This window comes from Scardinius erythrophthalmus (assembly GCF_964197995.2).
Source record: "Scardinius erythrophthalmus genome assembly, chromosome: 16".
NCBI lineage: Eukaryota > Metazoa > Chordata > Actinopteri > Cypriniformes > Leuciscidae > Scardinius > Scardinius erythrophthalmus.
In genome coordinates this window covers 41,822,625-41,846,395 of record NC_138236.1, presented here as the reverse complement: position 1 = coordinate 41,846,395, position 23,771 = coordinate 41,822,625, and the positions used below count along the sequence as shown (strand labels likewise).

At 42.6% G+C, this 23,771-nt stretch overlaps 1 protein-coding gene across 2 annotated transcripts in view; it reads left to right on the top strand.

Annotated features, from left to right (window-relative positions):
* Positions 1-23,771, top strand: part of LOC308703840 (stonustoxin subunit beta-like) — a 124,599-nt gene that overhangs the window by 51,646 nt on the left and 49,182 nt on the right. For both annotated transcript variants that reach the window (XM_081387799.1, XM_081387800.1), the window contains exons 2-3: positions 2,413-2,525; positions 2,640-2,736. In XM_081387799.1, coding sequence (XP_081243925.1) covers positions 2,436-2,525; positions 2,640-2,736 — 187 coding nt within the window. In that variant the 5' untranslated portion in view covers positions 2,413-2,435. The remainder of the gene's footprint in view (positions 1-2,412; positions 2,526-2,639; positions 2,737-23,771) is intronic.

The following is a 23,771-nucleotide window of genomic DNA, read 5'->3' as shown; positions in this document are numbered from 1 at the left end:
ACAGATATTTTGAAGACAATAAACATGATTGCAATGATATTCGAGTTACCTGTGTTTTTCAAGCCATGCCAGGTATTTTAATAATAATAGATTATATGTATAATGTAATGCTAATCTATAGACCATCATTGTGCAGAATATGATCAAATAGTATATTTTCTGTCAGATTTTTTTTATCTGATGTCAAATTAGATCACAGAAGATTATTTAAAACACTTCACTTGCGTTTTAAAGTAAGTTTGAAGCACAAACATGGTTTTAATCTCATAAATTGTCATGTATTGATGGTGTGCTAAGCTAACATGCTAGCTAGCTCTAGGTGCTTCTATCTTGAAAAAAATGAACTAAATACAGAGTTTTAGACTTATCATCTTCAGATTTTAAACATAAAATGTTTAGACATGTGGCTTTAGCTGTAGTGCATTTCTAGATTGCTACAGGGTCAACTTCAATTTTATTTTCATGAAGATGTTTCATAAAAATAAATTTCTAATAACTTTACAAAACTTTAAAGCTATTTATAAAAAAAAATTCATTATGACAATAATTAATTCTACATTTACAATAAACTGCCAGGTGTCAGCTTTCAAATGAGATCATACTTGTGCTTTTAGTGCAAAGGGTTCATGAACTGTATCTGTTTCAGTGTGGGTATGTCATTTCTGGGGATTTTTCAAAAGTGGGCTTGCAGCTTAACAGGTTAAATGCTCCAGGTGAGGCGAGCAGGAATGGGACAAAGTGATGATGTTTCTTAGGTCACACCATTTGCTGTTAATCATGAAACATACCCCACCACCCCGGATTTTACCAGCCTCAGCTGTCCTGTCCATCCTAAAAACTGAGAAATCTTCGAACGGTGTTACAGCTGCATCCGGTACCTCCGGGGTAAGCCATGTTTCGGTCAAACAGAGGATGTTGCAGTCCCTGATATCCCGCTGGAATCTTATCCTAGCTCTCAGATTACATTTTGTTCTCAAGTGACTGGACGTTGGCAAGCAGGATACTGGCCAAAGGTGGACTATGCACTCTAGTCCTCAGTCTATTCTGTACCCCAGCACGTTTCCCTCTGTGTTTTTTATTCCGTCGCTTCAGAGGAGCTTTCTCCTGGCTATTATTCCCCTCCATAGCACGAAGAATCTCTGGTGGCCACGCTGGGTCAATGGATAAAACATCGCTCACTAGGTAATTAAAATGATTTCTAATGGTTAAAAGTGTTCTACTATCATACATAATCAATGCAGATGTTATATGTACAAAAGAAAAAAGTAGTTCTAAATTAAATACTAAATAAAAACACAGTCTAAGCGGAGCAACCAGAACGGCATCCGAACGCGGCGGCACCATGTTTCATGTTTCAGCTATGCGATTTAGTCACGAGGAGCAACCAAAATATCTGACATGCCAGAAATTCATCCGACCATCCGATTGCCGGTCAGGAGAGGTTTATCGCCTCTCGTATCCCCCCATACACGGCACGAACACTGTGCGATAAACTACGCATGACAAAGCTGAAAATCGCCCCGACCCGAAAAAGAGTCGCACGATTCAGATTTCGGCTCAAAATCGGACGAAAATTGCACAGTGTATGCCCAGCCTTACTCTCCAACTAGAGACTTCTAGTCTTCTGATCTATTGCTATTGACAGTTCCTCATTGCTGTTATAAATCTAAGGGTGACCGTGCTTTTTTGGTGAAGATTCTGAAATTATGGAATAGTCTTCCTTTCCATGTGAGGTCATCTTCATCGCTAGCCATTTTTAAGTCTTCTTTAAAAACATATCTGTTTTCTTTGGCTTTGAATAGATCATGAAATGGGTTTTTGAAGCTGATAGAATGTATGATGTTGTATTTAAAAAGAAAAAAGTTTAAAGTTTAAAGTTTATCTGTAAAGCACTTTGGGTCAACTTCGGTTGTATGCTATAAAAAATAAAGGTTGACTTGACTTGATCAGAGAAGGTTAGGAGAGGTTAGGAGGAGTCAGCAGGACTCGTCAGTGGCATCTGGTCCCTGTAAAAACAAAACAAAAAAAAACAACAACTGTGAACCTGCTGAAATCAGGAGCAAATGGGGCTGCACAGTTTAGGGGGGAAATCTGGTTAAATTCTGGTTAAAATTGCGATTTAACATTCACATTGTGCCTACTTGTAGGGTTGCACTATTTCATTATTATAAAATTACAGTATTTAAAAATAAATATAATATAGTAATTAAAATAATAATAATAATGTTACCTTTATTTTATAAGAAAAATGCAGGCAGCCTATACCTATAAATAATTAGAAAGGAACACTTAAAAAACAACAAACAAAGAATGAGAACAAAGGGTGACAGGGGAAACTAAGCAGAATATGACCATGAAACTAAACAAGACAAGGTCGTGACAGGCATCTCCTTCAAATTGACATTCAAACAGGTCTCCTGGTTGACGATTCCAAGATGGCGGCACTTTTGACGTACCTGAAGCAGCCGAGCTACATCTACTGTACATATCTATGGTTGGCGACCCTAGCTGCGGTGAATGCACAGGTAAGTGTGCAAGTGTAACCAGATGTATTTCATGAGATTAAGGATAAAAATCCTTAGTGGAAGGTTTTTTTTTTTTTTTTTTGACTTTTTTTTTTAACTATTCCTTCAAAATAGGAAGTGTTACAACCCAAACCTGATGAACTTCAGATTTTAAATAAAGACACCAGAGGACTTCATTTCTTAGCAGACGAAGGAAACAAAAAACATCCAGGTAAGATTGAAATGTTGTTACAAAATGTGAATGTGCTATCAAAAATATCACTGGACAGATTCAATATCATTTGAAGGAAAAATGTCTCAGGTTACGTATATAACTTGGTTCCCTAAGAGGGGTTGGTAATGACATTTCCATAGTGTCAACACCATGACAGCATCTAGTTCCCAATCCAATCCAATCCAATCCACCTTTATTTATAAAGCACCTTAAAAACAACACTGTTGACCAAAGTGCTGAACACAGTCAATAAATAAACAATAACATACAACAAAGACACAATAACATAAAGATAAAACAATAAATAACAATAAAAATAAATGCAACAGTAATACAAAACTGAAAGTCAACAATCAAACTGAGTTAAAAGCCAAAGAAAATAAATGAGTTTTAAGACGGGATTTAAAAACAGGAAGAGACTCAGTCAGTCTGATGTGCAAAGGCAGCTCATTCCAGAGTCTCGGAGCTGCCACGGCAAACGCTCGGTCATTCCCCTTTCATGGAACCAAGTTACATGCGTAACCGGAAACGTTCCCTTTCGGAACTCAACTCTGTCATGGCATTGACACTATGGGAATGTCATTACCAACGCTGCCACACTAAGGAAGATTGTCTGCTCAACAAGGTTGTGTAATACTGGCACAGACAACTGTTGAATGCAGACATGACTTGGTAAACCCCGAAGGACCTGTGACCCTGGGGTTGAGCCCATGTCCAGACTGTAAATCCTGTGTAATGTGTGCGGAGAGGGCCAGCCGGCTGCAGCACAAACCTTATGTCAGGGCCCACCCCTAGATAGAGCTATAGAAGATGCTACACTCCTTGTGGATTTCCAGAGGCAAAGCCATTACGAGAGCCTCATAGGACAGAGCAATAGCATCTACAATCCAATGGGAAAGGCACTGCTTGGTGACTGTGTTACTAAAGCAGACCAGAAAACAAGACAGGGGTAGCTGCAGGTCAGAGCACTGGGCGTGCAGAAAGGAGGTGTGTTTTGGAGGTGTGAATTGCTACAACAGAAACTAACCCTGCCACACACCTTGTTCGACAGCTTTCGCGACCAATAATAAAGACCCTTCCACGCGCACCTACCATTCGGCATGCCCCAAACTTTTATAATGCTCATTACTCCAACCTGCAGATATCCACACTTGCAAAAGATTAGGAGAATGTACGCCACTGGCCCAACATAAATCCTAAGAGCCTGGATTGGTTATAGTAGATGCAGCCTCTCTATTGCTATGGCGATTCATGTGGCGAAGGGAAGTACGACCGGGTGGCTGGTTACAGGAGGTGTGCAAAATAGCTCTGATTATACCTGGGGGCAAGTCTACGGACAGGGCCTGCAGATCTTCTCCTCTCCTGAGCAATGTCAACGCAAATAGTAGAGCCACCTTAAAAGTGAGAAGCCTCTCTGAGGCTGACTCTAAGGGCTCAAATGGAGCCTCTAATAAAAAAAAAAATAAAAAAAACTTTCCAGGACCACAGAAAGATCCTACAGAGGAACTCTGCAATTTTAGGTCATACAATTTTCTTGTGGTGGGAGCTCTGGAAGTCAAAAGTGTCTCAAAATCCTCAGTTCAGAGATCAGAATCTATGAGCTGTTACCTTTCAGGGACAAGACCCAAAGTTTCCAAATCTTCAGCCAGAAAGTAAATTGCCCTCTGGAAGAGCAGTTTGGTTTCTGCCAAAAGCAGGAACTGCTGTGCTTGCCTGAATAGGAGGTGCAAGCACAGCTCGCTTTGGTGATTGATGTAAGACACTCTATTGTAAGTTGCTTTGGATAAAAGCGTCTTTTAAATGTGTACATGCAAATAAAGCATTTTATATGATATAATTACAGTGCTATGCATAAGTTTAGACACCCATGCTAAAGTTGACTAAAAAGAGGAATAAAAAAATCATCTTTTGGAAATTGAACTTAATGCCTTAAAAAAATTAGGAAATATCCAACCTTTAAGGACACCAATTTTCTTTGTGAATGAATAATGTATCATAAATAAATAAATATTCTTCCTTAAAATACAGGGTGCATAAGTTTGGACACCCCTATGTTAAATTCCCATCGAGGCAGGCAGATTTTTATTTTTAAGTATTTAAAAAAAAAAAATTTAGGATACTATGCATCCTGATAAAGTTCCCTTGGAATTAAAATAGCCCCACATCATCAAATAGCCTTCACCATACGGGATTCATAAATATTGGGACATCTCGCCCGGGGGGAGGGGTTACGTCCTGCGTCACATCTCTCATGCGGGTCAGCACGCACCAGCGTCAAAGATTCCAACCGTCTCTGGACTCGTCTGTGGAGTGGGAAGTTAACGTTACCCTGTGTACATCTTTTTGCACGATGGAGGGTAAGTTTTTAATCATGTTAGATTGTTTTCCTGTTTAGTTAAGATTTCGACTGTTTCCTGTTTAGTTAAGATTTCGACTGTTAGTTAGATAGAGTTAGATAGATTAGCTAGATAGAGTAATCTTGACCAACTTCAAATTACGTGGTGCAAACCTGTCCTCTTTTGGTGAAAATAGTTATTGTAAGACTTTTGTAAAACTTTTTTTAGCACTGCTTCACCTGTAGTCTTACAGAAGCCTCATCTGGTTTGCACCCCTGATTTGTGTTAACGAAATATTAATGTTTGATAGATCTGCCTTGGATGCCTCCACATTATGAAGTTGTCAAGAGAGATGGGGGATACATTTCTGTAATTGTTAAGTCGGAGGAGGATCTGACAACTCTGTTGGAAAACCATAAAAGAGCAATGCTCACGTCTTTCAACAAATGGTATTAAGTTACTATGAAACACAGTTAACTAATGTATGTGTTTTTGTAATCCAAAAATCAATCAGTCAATCAACATAACATAACTGACATTGCGTTACACCTTTATCTAGTTCCCCTCCCCCTTCCACATTCTTTGGTTTTGCAAAATATCTCTTTCTTAAGGTCTGTCAAGGTAAAGGATGATGAGAAGGCGAGGCTAGTGTGGCAAGTGGAGGACTACTGTGAAGACACCCCACTGTGTGTATTACCAAGCGAGTGATCCGGGATTGCGAGCATGGGAAAGCATCCCGGAACACACCTACAGCAGAGGTAAATTGACTAATCAGTGATTAATGTAGGCCAAAAGTCCATTTATATAACAGTCAAATAATTTAACAGTCCATCTACCATTTAAATAAATTAGCTGATTATGCGGCTTTGCCAATCGTTGCAGGAGCATTCCGTTGAACATGTGTACACAAAAAAAAAGTTTCATGTACAAAAAGGGAAGAAGGTGGATTGTCCGGCCAAGCTCTTCTTAAGATATGTGAAGAGGTGAGAAGCTGTGAGGGTAGTGAGTTAGAGGATGATTTGAAGTGTGTTTTCACAAGAATGGTCAAAGGGATGAGAGTCATTAACATAGTTTTTTATATTTTAGATATGACACATACAGTGTAAAAGGTGATGCCTCCAGAACTACAAAAGAAGAGGCTATGAAAAGGCTAAAAGAGGATTTGGCTCAGGGGAGTCCACCAACATCTTCCTTCATACATGTCCGGATTCCGCTGGTAGAAGCTCATTTGAATCACATTATCGACAAAGGGTGTTGCTTTGGGAGGCAAATTCATCCCAAAGTGCGGGATAAAATACATGAGATGGTGGGATTGGGTATTACATCTGTCGCATTTGTTAAAAGAGCCCTAAAACAGTATGTATTGAAGGACCTGTGTCCCAATGACCAGCAGAGACCTTTTGAGGAAGACCAGGCCTACTTTCCTTCAAATACTACCATACAGAGCCACATACACATAGCCTTAGTGGCAGGCCGGTACTCCGCACTTGACCAGGAAAACCTAGAAAGAAAGATTGCTCAATGGGTGGAGGAAGGGCAGGGTAATCACTTTTTCTTCAGAAAGTGCACCACTGGAGAAGATGGACAATCAAATCAGTTCCTCTTTGTCCACCAAAACCAAAAGCAAGCCAGGCTCCTTCCGCGATACGGGGACATGGTTTTACTTGATGCAACCTATACAACTTCAAAATACTCTTTACCTCTTTTTTTTTTGGTTGTGAGAACAAATGTGGGTTATAAACCTGTTGTGGAATTCATATGCGAGACTGAAACAACCAGATCAATCACAGAAGCCCTTGAACTCCTGAAGAGATTGAACCCTGAGTGGAGACCAAGATATTTCATGACTGACTACAGGTTAGGGTACCACAGACTAATGCTTAAACGTGGCCTAAAACCCCCCTATTTTCCCTAGAGCCTTCTGCTAGATTATGATATCTGTTTTGTTCTACTTTGTTTTTCAGCATGTTTTCGTTGTTTGACATTTCTTAGCTAATACTTACTGCAGCACTTTGAGATCTGTTTCAGATGTAAAGAACTTCACAATACAATGCATCATTATTATTATTATTGTTATTATTACAGTGAACAGGAAATGCAGGCCATTGCCCAGGTATTCCCTACAGCGGAGACACACCTGTGCACCTTCCACCGGGAACAGGCCTGGCTCAGGTGGACAAAAGATGGTGAGTCCTGGCTCCAAGTCTAGATAGGCAGACACACACACGCACACACACACACACACACACACACACACACACACACACACACACACACACACACACTATGTAGTTAAAAATATCTTAAAATCCTAAGTAAAACCTGTTCTATGTAAGGCATAATGGATTACATTATGTTATGGATGGTCTGTTAACATAAATTAATGCACGGTCGAGGTTGTAAGACGGCCCCGACGCAAAGCGTAAGTGCATTAGTTTATGTTAACAGACCACCGTGGAGTCCATTATCCCGCTTATTCCCGTGTTCATTTCATGTTACAATTTAAATGTTTTAATCGCTAAAACGGTCTTGTTTGTAGAACTACTTTCTTCCAACACATATCAACTAATTTCTCAACTTGCAGGACAAACTGCCGTTACTAGTTCTAAATGAATGGTTGCTACGGCCAAAGGTCAGTCGTTAGTTCTATCTCTCCCATTGTCAAGCGGGCGTATCCCAAGATTCTGATGAACTTTAGCTTTGAAACATCGCTATTTTATTTAGCCTGCTGCCATTCATCTAGCTAAAAGCCACCTCCGTCATATTCTACAATGTTGCTATGTTCTGAATGTCTGCATTTTACAGCTTGGATACAACGTGACAGTTCATTTAAATTTCACAATGAGTTCGGCGAAGTAATATACAAGTGTGATACAGCCAAAAATATGGATCTACTTCATATGTGTTCAAATAACATAATGTTAATGGTTGTTCTAAATTACGTAGGACAATGGGGAATTCAACCAAGCAGTGGAATAAGTAGATGTAATGAATATGTTTTGTTTAATTGTGAAATACAATGCAAATTACTGATTAAATGACCAAATAATTGTGCCTTTAGGGAAGAATAGCCTTGCCGACAGGGAACAGGGAGAACTGTTACATCTTCTTCGCAGCATTGCTTGGGCCAGAACAAGTCAAGTCAAGTCAAGTCATCTTCATTTATATAGCGCTTTTAACAATGTAGATTGTCTCAAAGCAGCTTTACAGAGATAAGCGTATAATTTAAGGTAACAGAGATTGTTTCGGCTTTACAGCAGAGTTAAGTTATTTCCATCTAAAGTTAGTTTTAATTGATTTGGTTCCGTCGCAATGATCATTTGTTATTAAATTAGGGGCCGCTAAGACGACACCATTCTCTCTACACAGACTTTAAACGCGAACCTGTGAGAAACGCTGATGGCGGTCACATGCGCATTTAGAATGGGTTCTATAGTTATGTGCGTTAGAATATACGCAGGTTTGGAATTCCCTACAAGCCAAGCCTAAACAAAATACTTGTCTTTCCTTATAAATTTTGATAAGGAATTTTATTTTATTTGTTGCTTTGGGGTAGGGCCGCGAGACGAATTTTCCCGACAACGCCTTATCTGTAGAGTGGTAGTGGGATCCTCCATAGGGAGAGACTAGTTGGCACTTCAGCACTGCGTTGTCATCGGTCCAGGTGAAGGTCCTTCGTCAGATCTGGATACGGCCTGGATCCGGCAGGCTGCAGGAAAAACCTTGGGATAAACACAGACACTAAAATTAGCGTAGATGCCATTCTTCTCATGATGTAACGAGTACATCAGGATTTTTGGGAAGTGTTCCCGGTTCCGGCTGACCTAATCTATGCAGCATAACATTAAATAGAGAAGTCTATAATGTATTATGTGAAAGCTAGGTCAAAGAGATGTGTCTTTAATCTGGCTTTGAACTGACAGAGTGTGTCTGCTTCCCGGACAATTATAGGAAGACTGTTCCAGAGTTTTGGTGCTAAATAGGAAAAGGATCTACCGCCAGCAGTGGATTTTGATATTCTAGGTATAATCAACTGGTCGGAATTTTGAGATCGTAATAGACGTGACGGACTATAATGGGTTAAGAGCTCGCTCAAGTACTGCGGAGCTAAACCATTCAGTGCTTTGTAAGTAATCAGCAATATTTTAAAATTTATGCGATGTTTAATAGGGAGCCAATGCAGTTTTGACAGAACTGGGCTAATATGGTCATACTTCCTGGTTCTGGTAAGAACTCGAGCTGCTGCGTTTTGAACCAGCTGTAGTTTGTTTATTAAGCGTGCAGGGCAACCACCTAGTAGAGCATTACAATAATCTAGCCTTGAGGTCATGAACGCATGAACTAATTGTTCCGCATTTGTCAATCAGAGCATATGACGTAATTTAGATATATTTTTAAGATGGAAAAATGCAGTTTTACAGATACTAGACACGTGACTTTCAAATGAAAGATTGGTATCAAAGAGCACACCCAGGTTCCTAACCGGCGACGAAGACTTAACAGAGCAGCCATCAAGTGTTAGTAAGTATTCTAGGTTATTACGTGAGGAAGTTTTTTGTCCAATAATTAGAAACTCTGTTTTTTCAGAATTTAGAAGTAGGAAATTACAAGTCATCCAATTTTTTATATCCGCTATGCATTCCGTTAATTTTGTGAATTGATAAGTTTCGTTAGGTTTTGAAGAAATATAGAGCTGAGTATCATCGGCATAACAGTGAAAGCTAATGCCATGTTTCCTAATGATATCTCCTAAGGGTAGCATGTACAGAGTGAACAGCAGCGGTCCTAGTACTGAGCCTTGTGGTACGCCATACTGAACTTGTGATCGATGAGACATCTCATCATTTACTGCTACAAACTGATAACGGTCAGATAAGTATGATTTAAACCATGCTAGTGCATTTCCCGTAATGCCCACATAATGTTCTAATCTATTTAAAAGAACGTTGTGGTCGATGGTGTCAAATGCAGCGCTAAGATCGAGTAACACTAATAGAGAGATACAACCACGATCGGATGATAAGAGCAAATCATTTGTAACTCTAACGAGAGCTGTTTCGGTACTATGGTACGGTCTAAATCCGGACTGGAAATCCTTGCAGATATCATTTCTTTCAAGAAAGGAACACAGTTGTGAGGATACTGCCTTTTCTAATATCTTTGACAGAAAAGGTAGATTCGAGATCGGCCTGTAATTGACTAATTCTGAAGGATCAAGTTGCGTTTTTTTAACAAGCGGTTTAATCAAAGCCAGCTTAAAGTTTTTTGGTACGTATCCTAGAGACAAAGACGAATTAATGATATTAAGAAGAGGATCTATGACCTCTGGAAGTATTTCTTTCAGTAGCTTAGTCGGTATAGGGTCTAACATACATGTTGTAGATTTAGATGATTTAATGAGTTTAGTAAATTCTTCCTCTCCTATAGCAACGAATGAATCAAATTTTTCCTCAGGGAGACTACTGTCAGGGTTACCGGGTTGATGAAGATGATGAAGAAGATGAATGAAGGAATGATGAACTCGAATTACAAATAACAGAGGTTTTATTTCAATGGTAAAACAAACTGAACAGAGTGCTGGTGCACAAACAATAACCGACAAAAGACAAGTGAAGACCAGGAACTTAAATACACAGACAGATGAACACAAGACAGGTGATGCAAATGATGATGATGATGAACAGGTGGGTAATGAAGGGAGTGAGTTCAGGTGAGGAGACAAGGAGGATTCTGGGAACTGTAGTGAAGACGAAGACAGGACGATGACAGATGGTGACTGTGACATTACTCCCCCCTCCCGCAAGGCGCGACCCGCGCCGAAGATGGCAGCATACGGGAGGGGGGGTGGGCATCCTGGAGTCCGTGACAGGAAGGTGGAACAGGTTCAGAAGTACGGACTCCAGGATGGTGGCAGGACAGACAGAGGAGGAGGTGATCAAGACGGTGCAGACAGAACAGACAGAACAGGGGACCATGGTGGTGCAGGCTGATCAGGGGACCATGGTGGTGCAGGCAGAGCAGGGGACCATGGTGGTGCAGGCGGAGCAGGGGACCATGGTGGTGCAGGCGGAGCAGGGGACCATGGTGGTGCAGGCGGAGCAGGGGACCATGGTGGTGCGGACCCTTCGGGTGGCCATGGCGGTGCGGACCCTTCAGGTGGCCACGGCGGTGAGGACCCTTCAGGTGGCCACGGCGGTGAGGACCCTTCAGGTGGCCACGGCGGTGAGGACCCTTCAGGTGGCCACGGCGGTGAGGACCCTTCAGGTGGCCACGGCGGTGAGGACCCTTCAGGTGGCCACGGCGGTGAGGACCCTTCAGGTGGCCACGGCGGAGAAGACCCTTCAGGTGGCCACGGCGGAGAAGACCCTTCAGGTGGCCATGGCGGAGAAGACTGATAGCCCCCCCCCCAAAATTCCTTTGGGGAAATATCAGGCTTTAACACTGGACTGGAAGAGGCAGGGGGCGAAAGCGGCTCTGGACTGGACGGGACCAGCGGCGAAGAGGGCTCTGAGCTGGGCGGAACCAGCGGCGAAGAGGGCTCTGAGCTGGGCGGAACCAGCGGCGAAGAGGGCTCTGAGCTGGGCAGCGATGAGGGCTCTGAGCTGGGCAGCGATGAGGGCTCTGAGCTGGGCAGCGATGAGGGCTCTGAGCTGGGCAGCGATGAGGGCTCTGAGCTGGGCAGCGATGAGGGCTCTGAGCTGGGCAGCGATGAGGGCTCTGAGCTGGGCAGCGATGAGGGCTCTGAGCTGGGCAGCGATGAGGGCTCTGAGCTGGGCAGCGATGAGGGCTCTGTGCTGGGCAGCGATGAGGGCTCTGTGCTGGGCAGCGATGAGGGCTCTGTGCTGGGCAGGACCAGCTGTGAGGAGGACGTTGAGCTGGACAGGACCAGCTGTGAGGAGGGCGTTGAGCTGGACAGGATCAGCTGTGAGGAGGGCGTTGAGCTGGACAGGACCAGCTGTGAGGAGGGCGTTGAGCTGGACGGGACCAGCTGCGAAGGCTCTGTGCAGGGCAGGACCAGCAGTGAAGAGGGCTCAGTGCTGGTTGGGACCAGCGGTGAAGAGGGCTCTGTACTGGACGGAACCAGCGGTGAAGAGGGCTCTGTGCTGGACGGGACCAGCGGTGAAGAGGGCTCTGTGCTGGGCGGGACCAGCGGTGAAGAGGGCTCTGTGCTGGGCGGGACCAGCGGTGAAGAGGGCTCTGTGCTGGGCGGGACCAGCGGTGAAGAGGGCTCTGTGCTGGGCGGGACCAGCGGTGAAGAAGGCTCTGTGCTGGACGGGACCAGCGATGAGGGCTTTGTGCTGGACGGGACCAGCGATGAGGGCTTTGTGCTGGACGGGACCAGCGATGAGGGCTTTGAGCTGGACGGGACCAGCGATGAGGGCTTTGAGCGGGACGGGACCAGCGATGAAGAGGGATTTGAGCTGGACGGAACCAGCGATGAGGGCTTTGTGCTGGACGGGACCAGCGATGAGGGCTTTGAGCTGGACGGGACCAGCGATGAGGGCTTTGAGCTGGACGGGACCAGCGATGAGGGCTTTGAGCTGGACGGGACCAGCGATGAGGGCTTTGAGCTGGACGGGACCAGCGGTGAAGAGGGCTCTGTGCTGGACGGGACCAGCGGTGAAGAGGGCTCTGTGCTGGACGGAACCAGCGGTGAAGAGGGCTCTGTGCTGGACAGGACCAGCGGTGAAGAGGGCTCTGTGCTGGGCGGGACCAGCGGTGAAGAGGGCTCTGTGCTGGACGGGACCAGCGGTGAAGAGGGCTCTGAAAACTCTGGCTCTGGCTCAGGTAGAACGACGCTCACAGACTCTGGCGGGCAGGCGACTGGCTCTGGCTCTGGCGGGCAGGCGACTGGCTCTGGCTCTGGCGGGCAGGCGACTGGCTCTGGCTCTGGCTCTGGCGGGCAGGCGACGCTGTCAGTCACAGGCGCGGCCGGCATGACGCTCATAGACTCAGGGGCGGCGGGCACGACGCCTACTGCCTTGGTCTCGGCAGCTCTGGCGTGAAGTGCAGGCTCAGCTGGACTGGCGTGAAGTGCTGGGTTGGATGACATTCCTGAACGGGGCGCAACACTCTCCAGACACCGAATTACCGTCTCTTTCCAGGATAGTCCAGTGGTGTCTGGGAGGTTGAGGGGACGATGGAAAGTGGCCCCGATCAGGAATAGTGTGCTGAGGGTTTCATCCTCCAAAGAACTTGCGAGGGCGAGCTGAAAAAACTTCCGGGAGAAATCCAGGACGTCGTGGTTCTCCTGGGCCACAAGGATGAACTTGAGACGTTCCTCCATTTTGTTTTAGGTCGGTTATTCTGTCAGGGTTACCGGGTTGATGAAGATGATGAAGAAGATGAATGAAGGAATGATGAACTCGAATTACAAATAACAGAGGTTTTATTTCAATGGTAAAACAAACTGAACAGAGTGCTGGTGCACAAACAATAACCGACAAAAGACAAGTGAAGACCAGGAACTTAAATACACAGACAGATGAACACAAGACAGGTGATGCAAATGATGATGATGATGAACAGGTGGGTAATGAAGGGAGTGAGTTCAGGTGAGGAGACAAGGAGGATTCTGGGAACTGTAGTGAAGACGAAGACAGGACGATGACAGATGGTGACTGTGACAACTACAATGCACTGCCTGATGCGATACTGTAGTAGACGGTTGCATAGTTATAATTTTGTCCCTGATATTATCAATCTTATAAGTGAAGAAGTTCATAAAGTCATTACTGCTGTGTTGCTTGGAAACTTCGGTGCTTGAAGCTTTATTTTTCGTTAGTTTAGCCACCGTTTCAAATAAATACCTAGGATTATGTTTATTTTCTTCTAATAGGGTTGAAAAATAAGCAGATCTAGCAGCTTTTAAAGCCTCTCTGTAAGTAATTGAGCTCTCTTTCCATGAAATGCGAAATACCTCTAGTTTTGTTTTCTTCCAGTTGCGCTCCATCTCTCTGGCTGCTCTCTTAAGGGCCCGAGTGTGCTCGTTGTACCACGGCGTTGGACTATTTTCTTTAATCTTCTTTAAGTGCAACGGAGCAACTGTGTCTAAAGTGCTGGAAAAGAGAGAGTTAAACGTTTCTGCTGTAATATCTAGTTCTTCTAAGCTATCTGAGATGCTGAGATGATGAAACTGATTAGGAAGATTATTAATGAAGCAATCTTTAGTAGCAGAAGTGATAGGTCTCACATATTTGAAACACGGAGTCGGCTTTGCAGCCTTGGCTAAATGCAAATTACACGAGACTAGATAATGATCTGAGATGTCATCGCTCTGCTGCAGAATTTCAACGGCATCCACATCTATTCCGTGTGATAATATTAGATCTAGAGTATGATTACGACGATGAGTAGGTCCTGACACGTGTTGTCTAACTCCAATTGAATTTACAATGTCTTTAAATGCCAATCCCAATGCATCTTTTTCATTATCGATGTGTATATTAAAATCACCAACAATTAGTACTTTATCTGCAGTCAATATTAATTCTGATAGAAAGTCCGCAAATTCTTTGATAAAGTCTGTATGGTGCCCTGGTGGCCTGTATACAGTAGCCAGCACAAATCTCAAACGTGATTTATCGTTTACACTATATATTTTTATATTAAGCACCAATGCTTCAAAAGAATTATATTTAAAACTTGATTTCTTAGTGGTTTTGAAACTATTACTATAGATTACAGCAACACCACCCCCTTTGCGTTTCAGACGAGGCTCATGTTTATAACAGTAATCTTGCGGGGTTGATTCATTTAATGTAATGTAATCGTTTGGTTTTAGCCAGGTTTCTGTCAAACACAGCACATCTAGGTTATTATCTGAAATCATATCGTTAACAACGAGTGCTTTTGAAGTAAGCGATCGAATATTCAGCAACCCAAGCTTTAGCATTTGCTCATCTGTATTATAGCTGTTTTTTATTTGTTGAACATCAATTCAATTTTTAACCTTAGTTGGGTTTAAACGTTTTTTGGATTTCCAAATTCGGGGAACAGACACAGTCTCTATATGATGATAGCTAGGTGAAAGAGGCTCTATGTGATGGGATTTATCTGACCTTGGTGACGCGAGGCCGCTAGCAGACAGTCGGTTAAGCCAGTCTGTCTGCTTCCTGACCTGAGCCCCAGATTGTCATGTTTGAGCTCTAAGACTATGAGCCATATTACTAGAGAGAAGAGCAGCACCATCCCAGGAGGGATGAATACCATCTCTTTTCAACAGGTCAGGTTTGCCCCAAAAACTTTTCCAATTGTCTATGAATTCTATATTATTAAGCGGACACCACCGAGACAGCCAACCGTTAAGCGAACATAATCTACTAACTATCTCATCACTCCTGCGAACAGGAAGGGGGCCAGAGCAAATTACAGTCCTTGACATCGTACTTGCAAGTTCACACACCTCTTTAATATTAATTTTGGTGATCTCCGACTGGCGGAGTCGAACATCATTAGTGCCGACATGAATAATGATCTTAGAGAATTTACGATTAGCATTAGCCAGCACTTTTAAATTTGCTTTGATGTCAGGCGCTCTGGCTCCCGGCAAACATGTGACTATGGTGGTTGGTGTCTCTATTTTCACGTTCCGTGTAATAGAATCGCCAATAACTAGGGCACAATCATTCTCAGTGGGTGTTTCACTGAGCGGGGCAAATCGATTTGTTATGGTAATCGGAACGGAAGAGTGGTTTTTAGATCCGCGACTAGAGCGATCCCTCACTGTCACCCATTTGCCCGGCTGCACGGGCTCTACTTCAGCCAGAACCGACTCATGTAAAGTGTGCACTATTCTATGCGCATCCAAAACATCTAAAGCACTAGCACTCTTACTATCCTCAATTAAAGTTTGGATGCGTGTTTCTAATTCTGAAATCTTCTCTGTCAACCTAACTGTCTCCTTACATTTATCACATATAAATCCTATATTGTCGACAGAGAAGCCTATACTAAACATGTGACATGAAGTGCAAGTGACAATAACAGGACAAAGACATTACTCACCGTGTTTGTTGACTGATTCTTACTCACCTGAGCTTTTTATGAACTCAAAGGCGCGGACGCGCGAGAGAAAAATAAATAAATAAAATAGCTGAGCGCACGGGTGGCGCGTTAACAGGCTAGTGAATTACTAGCGTTTTGTGCTAGTAGTACTAATAACAAAAGCTAGCGATGTCAGGTTAATCTGAGATGTTGGGTAAAATGTAGTAGTATAAACAACTAGAAATGGTAGTAAAATGATGGTTCAAAACAAAGAAATATATGGCTAAGACGGAGCTTATCGCACCGAATCAAACAAACACACTCACAGCAGACAGGAGCAATCGATCAGACGATAGAGTGCAGCAAAAGCCTTAGTCCAGAAGAGAGCTGCTTGGTAGCGATAGAGAATTTAAGGGAGAGTAGAATATACAAAGACAGTGAAAAAGTGAGGACGTACGTCGAACAATGGTGGATTTCCATCAAAGAGGTAATATTGTCAAGTGCTAGGATAATAACTAGGCTAATAGATGAACATTTCTAAAGAAGAAAGGGTGAGTTGGTGGTTAGTTAAGATAGATAGATAGATAGATAGATAGATAGATAGATAGATAGATAGATAGATAGATAGATAGATAGATAGATAGATAGATAGATAGATAGATAGATAGATACTTTATTGATCCCCAAGGGGAAATTCAAGACTTCAACAAAATAATTCTGAGTACTGAATCCAAAGGGAGAGGGGTGTTATTAGGGACATACATACATTTTTAGATTATTAAGTGTTCTTCTGGTTCCTTTTCAGAAATGGTGCAGAGCTTATGCTCCAGACGGCTTCAATGTTTCAGTGACTACAAACAATGGCGTGGAAACAATTAACAAAAATCTCAAAGTATTTTTTTTAAAGATCTCTGGCACTGGGACAGTGTCTTCTCTTGTCAAAACTATTGTAACACAATTCATCCCAGAAAAAATCAAAGGCTACGAGAGCCTAAATTACCGGTACAGAACATGCCACAAAGCATACAGCAAGGATGTACCAGCCTTTCTCCAAAACCGTCCGAGAGAAATTGTCCTACACTGTCTGAAGAACATCACTGCAGCTTCCCATTTCAGTGCCCAGGATATAGTGGAGAGAAATGATGGTACATGTCTTGTCAGGTGTGAGCAGTCAAACACATTTCATTCTGTGGACCTCACAAAGCCGTCTTGTGAATGTGAAGCTTTTCAACTTTCTTATCTTCCCTGCAAGCACATTTTTGCCATTTTTAGTAACACAAAGCACTCATGGGATTCCCTGCCCCTTATTTACACACTGTCTCCATATCTGACACTTGATACATTTGACGATGTAAGAGGGGTAGATGGATCCAGAGGGGCACAGAGCCTGGAGGATGGAGAAGCACAGAGCCAGATGCAAGTTGGAAGCCGAGGGGCAGAGAGCACAGAAGATGGAACAGAGAGCCTGGTGCACAACGAAGGGGCAGAGATCCTGGAAGATGGAGTAGGCTGCCGGGTGCACGATGAAGCAGCAGTGAGCCTAAAAGACATTATGCCACAGCGGATCAAATCTGCACAGCTTAAATTGAGAGAAGAACTAAAGATGTTTAGTGATAACACATATTTATGCAACGACCTGGAAACTCTCAAAAGGTCAACAGAAGTACTGATCAATCTAAGAAAAACATTTGTAACCCAGTGCAGAAGAGAAAATGGCCTCATGTTAAATAACCAAAAGGAAATAGTTATGGTTAGAAAGGACTCTGAAGTTCTTCGGGCTCTTCCAGCTAATAAACGAAGGGTAGCAAAAACCAAGAAAAGGAAATGGAACCAGGGTATGTTATTTTTCTGCTGGTTATATTTTGTTAAAATGTTAACACTAAGCCATTGGTCCAGTTGTCCATTGCTCCCATTGCTATCTGTAACAGGTAGGACTTAATTATATTTGCACACTTTAAGTCCTAACCCTAACCTCTTCTTCACATGTTGTAGGACTCGATCCTCTTCCGGCTTCGAGCAACACAGAAGGCGCATCAGGTCTCCTGACAGACAGACAAGTCTCTCATGCTTCCCTCATGGGCAACACAAGCAACACTCAAGGTAAAATAACTAAAAAACAAGCTGATAGAATGCAAGAAGACGTGTGTGCACAAGACAAAGTTGTATTCGCACACTGTAACCCTAACCTTTTCTTCACATGTTGTAGGACTCCATCTTCCCCTGGCTTCGAGCAACACTGAAGGTGCATCAGGTCTCCTGACAGACAGACAAGTCCCTCATGCTTCCCTCATGGGCAACACAAGCAACGCCTGGGTCAAGAAGCCTGGTGAATAGGACCTATACTGAAGGATCAGCACAGCCACACTGCTTCACTATGTCTTGTGACTGCCCTGTGAATGAGTCTGGTTCTTCAGCGTTGTGGTCAAACTGGAGGTCTGGGGGTTCAAAGCCAGGTGTCATGACAGCTCTCTCTTTTCCCTACAGGTGTCAGGAGTAGGATGGCTTACCGTGAGGTCTTGAGAGGCGTGTCAGGTTTCAGCCGTTGGAGGCCCACCAGTTAGATGACCCCCTGTGTGAGTGTTGCCAGAGATGGGTGAAGCCCTAGCATGTGGATCTCCACAGGAAGGAGAGGTATGGTAGTGGTGGGGTGTGTGAGAGACACCCCTGTGCACCCAGCGCATGGACAGGCCTCCTGAAGCGTAGGAGTCTGTGACAGGGTGCTTTCCATAGTGGTTGAGGATGTACTCTGATGGTGATGCCAACTAGCTGCGAGTGTGGTACCCTGCAGACTCAGGTCTGATGCCAGGGCAACTGTTCTCTTTCATGACCAGTCTGACTAACATTTCCACAATTAAAGGGAGAGAGCAGTCACCTAAAGTGAAACCTATGTTTATATTTACATTTATGCATTTGGCAGACGCTTTTATCCAAAGCGACTTACATTGCATTCAAGGTACACAGTTTACATTTTTTGTCAGTTCTTGCTTTCCCTGGGAATCGAACCCATGATCTTGGCGTTGCTAGCGCCAACGCTCTACTGTTTGAGCTACAGGAAAGCCTGTGTGTGTGTTTGTAACAGATAACTAGATTAAAAAGTTTGTCGAGACAAACTTTAAGTTGGCTTGAGAAAGTTTGGACCGGAAAGTTTGAAGATTAAAGTAGTTTGAAGTTTAATTTAGTTTAAGGTTTAAGTAAGTTTAAAGAAGTTTGAAGTTTAAATTAGTTTGAAGTTTAAAGTAGTTTAAAGTAGCTGAAATGGATTAATTTGATAGATAGATAGATACACACTAACTCACTCAACACTCACTCAGACGCACACACACTTAGAGTTTTTGAGTTTAGTTTACACGTTTAAATGAAGTAAATTTAGCAGTTTGAAGTTTAAATTAGTTTGAAGACACACATACGCACAGACACGCTCACTTGCTCACACACTTTTTCCACACACACACGCTCACTATCTCATAGACACACACATGCTCAATAACACACACACTCACTATCTCACACACACACATACACATGCACAGACACACTCACTAACCCCCACACACACTCACACGCACAGACACACTCACTAACTCACACACACACACACACACACACACACACACACACACACTCACTAACACACACACACACTCACTATCTCACACACACACATGCACAGACACACTCACTAAATCTCACACACACTTACCCACAGACACGCTCATTAACTCACACACTCACACTCACACTCACGCACACACACAATCATTCACTCACTCACACACTTTCTTTCACACAAACACACGCACAGACTAACTCACACACACACACACACACACACACACACACACACACACACACACACACACACAGAGACTAACTCGCCCTCACACACTCACTCAGACACAAACACACACACACACACACACTCAGAGTTTATGAGTTTAGAGTTTATAAGTGCATAGATTGATGAGTTTATAAGTGTACGAGTTTTTGAGTTTAGAGTTTATAAGTGTATAGATTGAGTTTATAAGTCTACGAGTTTTTGAGTTTAGAGTTTATAAGTTTAAATGAGTTTGGAGTTTATAAGTTTAAATGAGATTAATTTATGAGTTTAAGAGTTCATAAGTCTATGAAGCACTCAGAGTCCACAAAGAACAGGGATAACAAGTTAACACCAACGCCAAAGCACCAGTCTAGTTGGCATCACCATCAGAGTACATCCTCAACCACAACTCCAACTCCAACTTCAATTTACGTGGTGCAAACCTGTCCTCTTTTGGTGCTTTGGCGTTGTTGTTAAAGGAAAAATCCAGAGTCAATCAGCCCTTATCCCTGTTCTTTGTGGCCTCTGAGTGCTGTCGGTAGGTATAAGAACGACAGCATAGTCATGCACAGTCATGCACACTCATACAAATACATGTGCAAGCACATACACATAAATGAATACACGTAAACATACAGTACACAAACACACACACACATAGGTTTCACTTTAGGTGACTGCTCTCTCCCTTTACTTGTGGAAATGTTAGTCAGACTGGTCATGAAAGAGAACAGTTGCCCTGCATCAGACCTGAGTCTGCAGGGTACCACACTCGCAGCTAGTTGGCATCACCATCAGAGTACATCCTCAACCACTATGGAAAGCACCCTGTCACAGACTCCTACGCTTCAGGAGGCCTGTCCATGCGCTGGGTGCACAGGGGTGTCTCTCACACACCCCAGCACTACCATACCTCTCCTTCCTGTGGAGATCCACATGCTAGGGCTTCACCCATCTCTGGCAACACTCACACAGGGGGTCATCTAACTGGTGGGCCTCCAACGGCTGAAACCTGACACGCCTCTCAAGACCTCACGGTAAGCCATCCTACTCCTGACACCTGTGGGGAAAAGAGAGAGCTGTCATGACACCTGGCTTTGAACCCCCCAGACCTCCAGTTTGACCACACTGTGAAGAACCAGACTCATTCACAGGGCAGTCACAAGACATAGTGAAGCAGAACCAGGGTGGCTGCGCACCATCACTCTTAAAACAATCAACAGACATACACACAAGAGTTGCTTTGTAAATAGGGTTTTTATTTTTATTTTTTTGTGTGTTTATTTTGTATGATTACTTCACACATGTATTTGTACTCTGCTGACTAATGCTGATCCATGTGTGGGGGTGGGGGGGTCAAAGGAAATTTTGAAAATGCTGAAAAAACACAAGCAATTAACACACCATGAAATATATGTTTTAATTGACTTGATAACGGGTTAAGGTTAACAACCTTTTTTTTTTTTACTGTGTATTTGTATTTGATTTAACTATTTCACTACCTGCATGAATGGGCTGTCCTGACATATTGATTAATTTATTAATTAAATGTTCTATTTATTTTGTATTGACATGATTAAATTCTTGGATTAAGGCCTGTTTCTATTTCATAATTCCACCTGTAATAGCAGTATTGAGACTAATTAGTTGTTACTGCTTGAATCACCTAAAGAGGAAATATGAACTGGTTAACTGGAGTTTACTGGAAGTTTACTTTTCTTTTCTGCAATACAATAAGTAGGTTTAACTTTATCGAGGTAAAAGTTTCCCCGCTGTCACCAGACGTAGGTCTAAGAGTGGAGAGAAGAGTGACAAAATCACGGTAGGACTGTGCAAACAAAGTAGGCTATCTGTCTAGCATTGCCATGTCAGTGTATTGATTCATTGTCCCTTCATAGTTTGTAAGAGACATTTCAGGTTGGATGTATTTAATAAACTGAGCGAAGCCTATTCATCTGTTAATATGAAACGCGACTTGGCCATTTTAATTAAAGCTACAGCACATCTTGTACAACTTAAACCCTTGGTAGCTAGGTAACGATAAACAAACTGAAAGACCGCAATTCCTGATTTCACTTTCGTTCACTAAACAAAGACTATGGAAATTAAACATTACTTTTCCATCAAAAAACGTGTCGTAAAAAACATAACTTATTAGATTTAAGACCTAAGTTCGCTAGCTAGTTCTGTGCCTGCCTGTGTGCGCTATGATGCGCGCCGCTGACCCTGGTCGACGAGAACCCGCATGAGAGATGTGACGCAGGACGTAACCCCGCCCCCCCGGGCGAGATGCCCCAAAATTTATGAATCCCTTCACCATACCTAGAGATTGGCATGGTTTTATTTCAGTTAGCCTTATAGCTAGTTTGATTTGCATTGAGAGATGATCTTATGGAAAGTACTCCATGCCAATCTCTAGGTATGGTGAAGGCTATGTGATGATGTGGGGCTATTTTAATTCCAAAGGCCAAGGGAACTTTATCAGGATGCATAGTATCCTAAAAAAATATTAAAAAAATACTTAAAAATAAATATCTGCCTGCCTCTATGGGAATTTAACACAGTGGTGTCCAAACTTATGCACCCTGTATTTTAAGGAAGAACATTTATTTATTTACGATACATTATTCATTCACAAAGAAAATTGTTGTCCTTAAAGGTTGGATTTTTACTAATTTTTTTAATTAAGGCATTAAGTTCAATTTCCAAAAGATGATTTTTTATTCCTCTTTTTAGTCAACTTTAGCATGGGTGTCTAAACTTATGCATAGCACTGTATAGTTAAAGTTTAAATCTGTATTTCCAAAGACCATTTTCTTTGCCATGCCATGTGCTTTCTATGGCTTCAGTGCTTGCTTGACCCCATATTGCTGCTTGCATCTTTATTTTAAAATGGATTTCTTCAGTATTAACTCTTTCCCTGCCATTGACGGAAATTTCCATCATTTGTGACAAAACGCTTCTTCACCATTGACGGAAATTTCCGGCATTTCGTGTTTTCACTGTTTTACGGTAGGGGGCACTATTATGCATCTTCTGAAAGAACACCGAATCTCCTGATCAAAACACAGGTGAAAAAGAAGCAGAAACATTCATTCATCAACATTAAATAGCATATTAATCAAACTGCCTAATGTTACTGAATGAAAAGTCAACCCAGGACAAGCTATAGGACTGTGCAAGCTTTGAGGGTGTTGACTCAATCTACTCTATCCATCTATGTTTTGATCATCGTTCTGAATTAGATCTAGATGTAGTCTTTGACAAAAACTTTTTTTTTTGCTTTTTCAGCTTTTTGCTCAAATTGTTGCTTTTTTAACTTAAAAAGGAAATGCATAGGGCTAGAATAAAACCGTTTTGTTTTTTAAAGCAGAGGGTGTGCTCTTTATTTTGAAATGTTACATGTTTGAGATATTCACACAACAAAATATTCGGGGATCATGAAAATTTTGTGAAAATGATGGCAGTGGCTAGCAACTTTTTTCAAAAATGCTGCTGGGTAAGCAGTTAAACAGTATTCATTACCATCAGATATAATTTTGTTAATATATTGTAACCCAGGGCCAAAATAGGACCCAATTTAACAGCCATAGTGAAAAAACTAAATTTAAAAAAAGAATCCTTGTAGTGTTCTCGTGCAGTGTGTTGAAACTCTGACTAAACACCAAGTTAAACCGTGCAAATGAAGACAGAGTCGTAGTAATTTTGATGCTTTACTGTCACACTTCCTCCTTTACATGTAGTGGTGAAAACTGTAATAAAACAATACAGCAATATTCAGTGTCTATTTCTTGAGTACAACTGTGAATGATAACATGAATATACAATGCTATGCTCAATGTAGCAGCAGTTATACAGGCTATTAGCATTGCTGTGAACTTGTACACAATAGC